Raw genomic sequence first — 9,090 nt, 5'->3', positions numbered from 1 at the left:
AAACCACAAAAGACTTTTGACTTAGAAAAAAAAATTCTGCAAAGAGGCTTAAGGGCTCCGCCTACACGGTCACACATATAGTCCATCCACGGTAACCTCCTACTTTTCTGAAGCCCTGCTTTTCACCGGATCTACTTTAATGTCACTATGTATCCTTCCGCCGTATGTAAACAAAAACATTGCCATGTGACAAATGTCAAATGGTTTGTTTACAATCACCAGCTGTCAAAACAATGTGTGTATGTATGTGTATATATATATATATATATATATATAAGTAATTTGAATATGATCTAAGTATACATGTATATGTTCATAACATTATTTATGATACCCAATGGTAAAAATATTAAAAAATAAGTTTGTCAGCTAAAGAAATAACATATAATTTAAAGTAAATTTTTAGGAGAATATATAAATTTACAACATTTATGTAAGCAATAAATATCATCATTTAGTACAGTTCAACACAGTTTTCTGCATCTGAAAAAAAAAGTATTGTAAATTATACATATGGCTGTCCATCTAAGCAATCTGGAAAAGACTAAGGATTGAAGGTTTAATAAAATTAACAAATTCAGATGAAAACATTTAAAAATGAATTTTCTTCTTTTATTTAATAAACCCCTACCATTTTGCCGGTTAAGGCCACAAATAAAAATATGGTTATATACATTTTCCTGAGTATACTTATTAGACAAAATCATAATTTTATGAACAGTAAAATTGTGGTGAAGAATTGACAGTAATTTCTATACCACTTATATGCATTATTTATTTGTGGCCCTGGATGGGGACTGGCTTTTTGTTTTCCAAGTAAGTTCACTGAAAAATGAAGACACACAACAAAATAAAATGTTTCACATACACCTATACGAATCCAGAAATGAAATTTATTATTAATTTCATAATACGTGTAATATAAAGTTAATACATAAAGTTCCAGTAATCAACATACTTAATGGGAATGCATAAAAGAAAAAAAAATGTTTCAAACCCCAATACTTACAGTTGCCCAGGTGTTTATTACATACAGACCTCAATAAGAACACCCGGGTAAATCATAAAGAGGAACTGCCAGTACTTCACTGTCTCCATCTACTTGCTGTGTCGTAACCTCAAATTCTTCGCTGTCACTGTCTTCACTTGAACTATCCTCGCCGAGGTGGATGATGAGTGGAGGAATGGTGCCGCTGTCTATGTGGACTTCTCTCTCCCAGTCTGCTTGAATTAGCTTCTCCACGTGATCCACACACCTCGCCCATCTAAAAAAATTAATGTATACAGTAAAACCTCTATATAAATGACCTGTTTATAGCAAAAACCACTCTATAACAAAATATGTTTGTTTCTGTCAAAACGGCATAGTAAACAATGCATGGCATGCTCTTTATTACATACAATTTTGAACTCACTCCACAAGAAACTATTTTTAAACACAACAAAACTCATTTAATGTGTTTTCCTCAACTATCAAAGCTATTATTTAATACTTGAAGTAACATGTTTTGTTTTATGTTATCTGAAAAAAAAAATTATAGTGGTTTATTCAAGATATAATAAAGCTGTAAATATTATATATGTTATCAATAAAGGCTTAGAATGCATATGATAAAATATTTATTTCATAAGTTTTGTGTTTGTTTTTGGTTAAAATTTGTCCCAGACAAAAACAGTGAGATATAGCGAAAATTTAATTTTTTGAATAGTTTTGATGATTTACTGTATATGTATTTCACTATAATAACATAACTTTTGAAAATACTAATGTGCAAGAACTACATGTGTAAATACCTATTCAAGTTCGCTAGATGAAAATATTCAAAATTCTCTACGTTGAAATTTTATCTGAATATTGAAATCTGCCTACAGCACTGAACCAACCATAACTTTAAAGTCATTGACACAAGATTAAGCATAACAGAAAGTAATATCACAATTACTAATAAATACAAAACTATTTATGGAAATGAAACAATTGCAAATGAACTTCAATTACAAAAAAAAAAAAAAACCTTGCAAATAAGTCACCACTGTTAGATCTAGAAACTACACAGATATGTATGAATCACATGGGAATAAAATTACAAACACAAACACGAACACAAACACATACATGCAACACATTTTCAAAACGACAACTACACAAATTCAAACCACTTATTTTTACCAATTGTTTTAAAACTGTATTACTGGTATATGAATATACACAAAATGATAATCACACTATACACACACTAGCACACAAAGTTATCAAAAGGAATGGTAGGACCAGGCTGCTAGGCAACAATACTTACGTATTATGTAAAAATGTATGGTAAGGGTTTTGCTGAAGCTTGAGGAATGTTCTACAGGAAAATAAAACAATTTCTACTTCAAAAGGAATACCCCATTGGTCATGCAACATGAAAATACCTCTCTGGTGTGGAAGCATCAAGAGCCTCTTTCCAGATGGCTGCAACTGCATCATTGTCAAATCTCTTGGCCCGCCCCACGTTACTATTGTAATGGTGTTTACATTGATCCCAAACTAGTTCGATTGCATTATAGTGGCAGTGATAGGGTGGGAGTCGTAGAATTTCGTGGCCATAGTTACGAGCCAACTCGTCTACCTCATATCTGAAAAGTGTGTTAGAACAAGGCGTATACGTAATTTTTTGCAACTATCTCACTTTTAAAGAAATGCTGTGAAAAAAACGAAATAATATACCGTATTCGGGGCTTGTTTTGTTTAGCTATTCTCAGCAGCTCCACTTTCAACAAATTATTTTCATGTTTTATCCCATTCTTCTCCAGCCACGCGATCAGTGCAGCCTTGGTCCAGTTCGTTGTAGGTGTTTTCTCAACCTACGTTATGCCAACATTTAACTAAATACTCAAGTAGCTGATAAGAATTCATGACAGTAGAACCCTGTTACAATTTTACTGCTTATAAAGTTTTCCTGCCTATAATGTATTATTTTTCAAGTCCAATATTTTCCCTATAAGGATAATGTTTTTAATTCCTGGATATAATGTTTCACAAATTATGCGTTTCGTGCTTGTAATGTTCACTTCATAAAATTTTAGAAGACGAAAAAAATTAAAAGCCTTTGTCTATACTGTCTATGTATATGTGTATGTTAGCAGTTAACTGCCTGTTGACACCCTTGGAAAACAAATAAATTCATAAATTTTTAGCCATTCTGTGTGTTTTCAAATGTATTCACTTAAATCACATGTTCAAGTGGCAAAAGAACTGGACTTAAGCATTTCCACTGTAAACACTGTCGTGAATTATGACAATTTTACAGCAATGAGACAATGTGTAAGTAAAGACAAAGCAGATAGAAGCTGGAAGTACCATGATGTTAAAGAAAAATTGTTTTTGGCTTGCTACAAGCAAATTGGAGCATCAAATATATCTTTATGCAGCTTGTTGAGTCCATTGGCAATAAATCCACACTAAAAAGTACTAAATTGAATTTCCTGCTTATGTTTTTTTTTCTTGTAGCCCCTTAAAAACAAATTATAACAGGGTTCTACTGTACTTATGCAAAGCAAACATGTGTTTTGGCATATTGTCGTAATGAATTTCTAAATTTAACAAAGCATGTTAGTTTAGTGACTAGAAATTTTTTTGAAAATATTATTTTAATTTATTAAGTAGGGCAACAGAGCATTCATAAAGTGGGTCCTTTTACCAAACAAGTAATTATGTCATTTTCAAATGCTGTTTGCAATAAAAAATTTTTATTTGGTATTTCAAACCCTCTACTAAATTAGTTTGCACTACAATGTAATTCAATTACATTATATATATATATATATATACGTATATATATATATATATATATATATATATATATATATATATATATATATATATATATATATATATATATATCTGTGTGTGTGTGTATTCAATTTCAGCTCAAACATTATAGTTTATAAAAATGTAGTGTAGGCATACTATTAAGATAACAATTATTGCTGGCAAAATGTATTAGTCTCGAATATTCGTACTTATACACAATAATAAACACATGTAAATTTTTCACATTACAATTTGAGCAATAAAAAGACACTGCTTTACCATTGCACATACCTGGGTGCTGTGATATGAAGCATTGTCCATTATGATGACACTGGGTTCCTCAAGATGCACCAACATGTCTTCAAACCACATCAAGAAAGTTTCCCCATTCATCTCGCCATGGTAGTCTGCAGTCTTCTGACCTGAAACAAAAAGTAATCCTGCTCCTGGCACAAAGCCAGTGCGCCCTCCAGCATTAACAACAATAAACCTTTTACCATCTCCAACAGTACGTCTCTTCGCAGATTGTAGACTCTTGTCCTGCCATGACTTTGATACAGTTCCTGAAAAATATATGAAATGGAAATGAAATACTTTGTATTGGACCACAGAACAAATTTTCAAATAAATTAATGCCTTGCCTCTCTGGAAAATCCACGTTTCATCAACAAATATGAAATTGGCACCTCTTTCTTTTTCTTCTTTATACTTTCTCAAGAAATCTATTCGCTGCAATACTATGTTTTCATTCTCTATCAAAGCTTTTCGTCCATCAACAGTTGTCCATGAAAATCCCATCTTCTTTAACAATTTATGAAGACTTGATCTTCCACCATAATAATCTATTTGTCTTTCCCTGATTTCTTTCAAAATGGTGTCGACTGTAACATTCAAACCTGTAAATTTATTGCATACATTAACAATACATGAAATAACAGAGGTACACAAAACTAAGCGAAACCACAACCCCGTAGAAGATAATTTAAGTGCACAATTTACATTTATTAAATAGTTTTAATAAACTTACATTTCAAAAATACTTTTAAATTAATTTAAATTTTGTAGTTTGCTTAGAGGAATTCTACATTGCAGTATTTTTGTCTGCAATGATATGACGATTATATTGCGCGTTTGTATTGAAGTTGTGTAAAACATTAGTATTTCAGCATTCAATTTAGCAATCAATAAGTTACAAGCTCTACACTGTGTTGTAGGTAAATGTTTTGTATCGTGTATCCCATGTGATCCCTAGATCTTTATGCATGAACCTGTACATCCTATTGATCGTGTGGTGCATGCTTTTTTTCATTTATTCAGATCAAAGATCCTGAACATAATCAAATATTGTGGTATAGCAAGAATAATTATCATAAGTTTAATAAAACATATATATTTTCATTATTATTCAACTTTAAATCATAACTCATTACTACATCACAGGTTTTTAGTTTTGGTTTTGTACAGGATTTTTAAACGTAATAAATTAGAAAAGCAAGCATCATCAATCACAGGATCAATATTTGCAGGATCATGCGATCAGAATCAATGTATCGAATCGGATACGCGATACTAAACTTTTACTGTTTTATAACCTTCTGTTACTTCATACACTAACACACAGTTTGTCTGGCTAAGTTGTGTTTTCATATGATACTTCATTACAATGAAGTAGGCCTATTGTTTATAAAATAACAATACCCCTATATTTTCTAAAGGGTTAGGCAGGGCATGACACTATTTTGCAATAGAATATATATTGTACTGGACCCTGCCACACAGTACAATTTAGCCAATTAAGTATCCCAATTTTTTTTTAATAACCATGCTTGCTTAGACCACAACTCACTAATTTGTAACCAATTACTGCTAAAGCGCACAACTGGATATTATTTATACTGGAAATAGTCATTATTTAACCTTCTGATACATCATAAAAGTTGAGGTAATTTAATATGTATACTGTGTATAACGATATAAACATTACTTGTAGTTTTAGAATGTAACAATTTTCTTTCTATCTTTAACCTAACCTTAAAAGGACGTGTACCTATTTCATATGTTGCACAATATTCTATATATCAATACCATATCAATAAAGAAACCTAACAAACCACCCAAAAATGTTAAGTATTTTTAAAGGACAGATGATATCGGAAAAAAACTGAACCGGTCAATCTGCATATGGATATATGAAATGAATACAATTAAGTAGGGCCTACCCCAGTGATATTGAAACTACTCTTCAGTATCAAATTTTTACCTTCAGCGTACATCCTGTAAATTGCATTCCTGATTGCATTTACTGTGAAATCGTCGACTGTGTCAAGTGACTTTCCTTCCTGTGGCCTTTTTTTCCTCTTTTTTCCTGGTGTTGAAACTTCTTCAATGTCTTTCTTGTAGTACCTAACCAAAAAAAAAAAAACATTTGTCATAACACTTCCGGGGACCCGTTCACAATACGCAGTTAGGCAGTGTTCCAAATATGGCATTTTGTCACAAATATTTGCTTTGTGGTCACTAAATGGAAACATGACAGACTTTGTCCACGAAATTAATGAAGTGTTTTTTTATTTATTTTGTGATCTCCCAAACAGATGAAAAACTAATTAAATGCAAATTATAAAATCACTCCCTTATGTTATAGTTAAACCTATCATAAAGTTTATAAACATCGTTATAAACAAACGTGTATCACACCCATAAAAATACTTGAAAGTGCCTATATTGTTATTGTTAGGACCTGAGTAGGCCTAATATGATTTTAGGTTAACTTTTCAACAGAGACGCCACATGGCGGTGTTGTCTCACACCAAAAAATATAAATTGGAAATAAAACACAAAAAAACTCGTGAGTTAAAACACAGGCCGACAATACTTAGGACACAGTCGATATTTTTTTTACGTGCATGAATACGAAAAAAGCCTACTTACTTGAGAACAGTTGACTTTGCGATGTTGAGAAGAAACGCGGTCGTCTGCGTAACGTCACATTTCTTCAAGTCGCCTTTTCTAATTAAAACATATAAGTTCTGAGCGACGTTAATGATGTCCATCTGACGCTGCGACGAAGTAGCTTTCCCCATCCCGGAACCAATTACCATTACAGCAATCACAAGAACCACACAAAATATCAAAACGATAACAAATTCCATCATTACAATAGTAGATAATAAATAATATAACAAAGTTAAAATACACAATATTAACACAAAATCCTGAAACACAAACTGTACGTTATTTCACGGTCAGTAATATATTAAAACACACTGCAATATGGCGTACAGACTGCAGACTGCAGACAAACGGCTGAAAGAGAAAACAAACAAGTGACTATTAACATTATTAATGCGCGACCACGGTTTCGGCACGTAATATTTTTTTACCGTTAACATAACGTTTTTATTTCACCAGAGATTTAAAAAAATGTTCAAACTTAACAAATACCCAAACAAATTCTTAAATACACGCGGAAAGTCAAAAAATATATATTTTGGCTATGGAACTATTTCGTTCTAATCATTGCCAACACACCACTTCTCTCACTGTTTCATTTACACACATGCGAGATCATTAATATTAATAATATTGTACATAGATAGTTACTTTTTTTGTAAAATTTTATTTAACATCATTATACGGTAATTTAGTGTTAATGCATGTTTAATATGCATATGATGGAAAGTATTTTTGCAAACGAACCAAACATGCTGCATCCTGGTGTGTTTTTTCAAAGGTTCGTTTAAAAAAGTAGGAGGTTACCGTGGATGGACTATACGTTGTGCAGAGCTTCAGGAAAAACAACGCGATTTCGAAACTAATCAAGATATCCGAGTGGGGTCTGTTTACGAAAAGCTTTCAAGAGTTCGTTGAGGTCCGAAAAGTACTTTTGATTTCGGATTAAGTTTTAAAACTATTTTTAGAAGAGTTAAAATGGCTAAAACGCATGTTTACAGAGTAATTTTTAGGCGTGAAACAACCAGTACAGATTCTTGAAAGCACTTAAGGGACTTGAATTACACCTTTATCTTCATTTCTCAGCCATATAATGTTACGGTCACCGCTCAAATTTCACAGTTATCCTGTGACGACGAAAAGACTGCGCGCCAGTTCAGACTTCAGAGCCTTGCGCTTAGAGGCGACACCGCACTAGAAGCACCAGCGAGCGTCGCGCTTATCATCCCGCCTTACTAACACACAAACACCCCTGACGAGGCGGGCCCCTTTTAAGATCCGTATCCACAAGCCTTCAATAAACATCTCGCACCCATCTTAGATGACCACGACCGTAATATTTAAATTCTTTAAGTTTTGACCAAAAAAAAAAAAATCCGAAAAAATTAAAACAACTAAAAAAAGGATTGCTTACTTCAAATGTTTAGTAACTTAATCGATTTCTGTCTTCGGTTCGATTCCCGGCGAAGGTATACAAATAATTAATTAATAAAAAATTTAAAATCTTAAATACATTATTAAAAAAATTAATAAAAATAACATATGTCACACCCACCATCTTGAATTATGAAGTAAAGGTTGCAATTTTTATTTCGGCCGCCATCTTGAAAATACTTAATTTTTATGCTAGAAATTCGGAAAAACTTTAAAATTCATAAAAATTTAATTAATAAAATTTTAATAAACAATTCCACCATATTACATTAACACATCACCGTTGCACATTTCGTTATGGTCACCATCTCGGATTCTAGAAATGTTGCAATTTTCGTTACAGTCGCCATCTTTAGAATCCATAATTATTATAATAAAATAAAGGAAAAAGAATTAAAACATATTTTTTAAATAATAAAATATTATTTAAAAACACACTTATGTCATGAAGTACTTGGTTTGAACCCGGCGAGGTCACTGGATTAAAAATGGCGAGGATTCTACCTCAATGGAAGCCACCAGCAGAAAGTCCTCCCACCACTAATGCCCAAATATTTGTATTGACAGCTAGTATGTCGTCATGTCCGCCACATGTTTTCGTCTGCTAGAGTGCACTGCCGCCATGTTAATTTAGACCGATAGATTGCAGTAATTATTTATTATTACTGTGGCACCGCCATTTGGAAATTGGGATGCCATCTTGGAAATCTGTATTTATTTAGCCTTAAATTCGGGAAAAGAAACTAGTTATAAAAAATCACCCATTAATATACTGATTGATTTATTTGATTCCTGTCCTTTGTTCGATTCTTGATCGATGCAGAAAAATTTAATTTTATAAAAAAAATATTAATTTCAATAAATATGGATAAGAAGATTAAATTAATCTACTACCAGTCTGTAGAAGG

The 9,090-nt window shown here is 32.2% G+C and overlaps 1 protein-coding gene across 6 annotated transcripts; it reads right to left on the bottom strand.

Annotated features, from left to right (window-relative positions):
- Positions 1-602: 602 nt before the first annotated feature.
- LOC134529365 (uncharacterized) lies at positions 603-7,461 on the bottom strand. 6 transcript variants are annotated; one of them, XM_063363348.1, is made up of 7 exons: positions 6,728-7,451; positions 6,057-6,199; positions 4,483-4,692; positions 4,088-4,359; positions 2,711-2,847; positions 2,416-2,619; positions 603-1,265 (listed from the first exon to the last, which is right to left on the bottom strand). In XM_063363348.1, the coding sequence occupies exons 1-7, from the start codon at positions 6,949-6,951 to the stop codon at positions 1,040-1,042; spliced, it is 1,416 nt and encodes a 471-aa protein (XP_063219418.1). In that variant the 5' UTR covers positions 6,952-7,451; the 3' UTR covers positions 603-1,039. The 6 variants fall into 6 exon arrangements, with proteins under 6 accessions (XP_063219418.1, XP_063219417.1, XP_063219420.1 ...); XM_063363347.1 differs by having other exon boundaries at positions 4,088-4,692; positions 6,728-7,461; XM_063363350.1 differs by lacking the exon at positions 2,416-2,619 and having other exon boundaries at positions 4,088-4,218; positions 4,294-4,692; positions 6,728-7,449.
- Positions 7,462-9,090: the final 1,629 nt, after the last annotated feature.

This window comes from Bacillus rossius, chromosome 2 (genome assembly GCF_032445375.1).
Source record: "Bacillus rossius redtenbacheri isolate Brsri chromosome 2, Brsri_v3, whole genome shotgun sequence".
In the NCBI taxonomy this organism is placed as follows: domain Eukaryota; kingdom Metazoa; phylum Arthropoda; class Insecta; order Phasmatodea; family Bacillidae; genus Bacillus; species Bacillus rossius.
The sequence above is the reverse complement of the archived record's forward strand: the minus strand, read 5'-3'. Positions and strand labels throughout refer to the sequence as shown.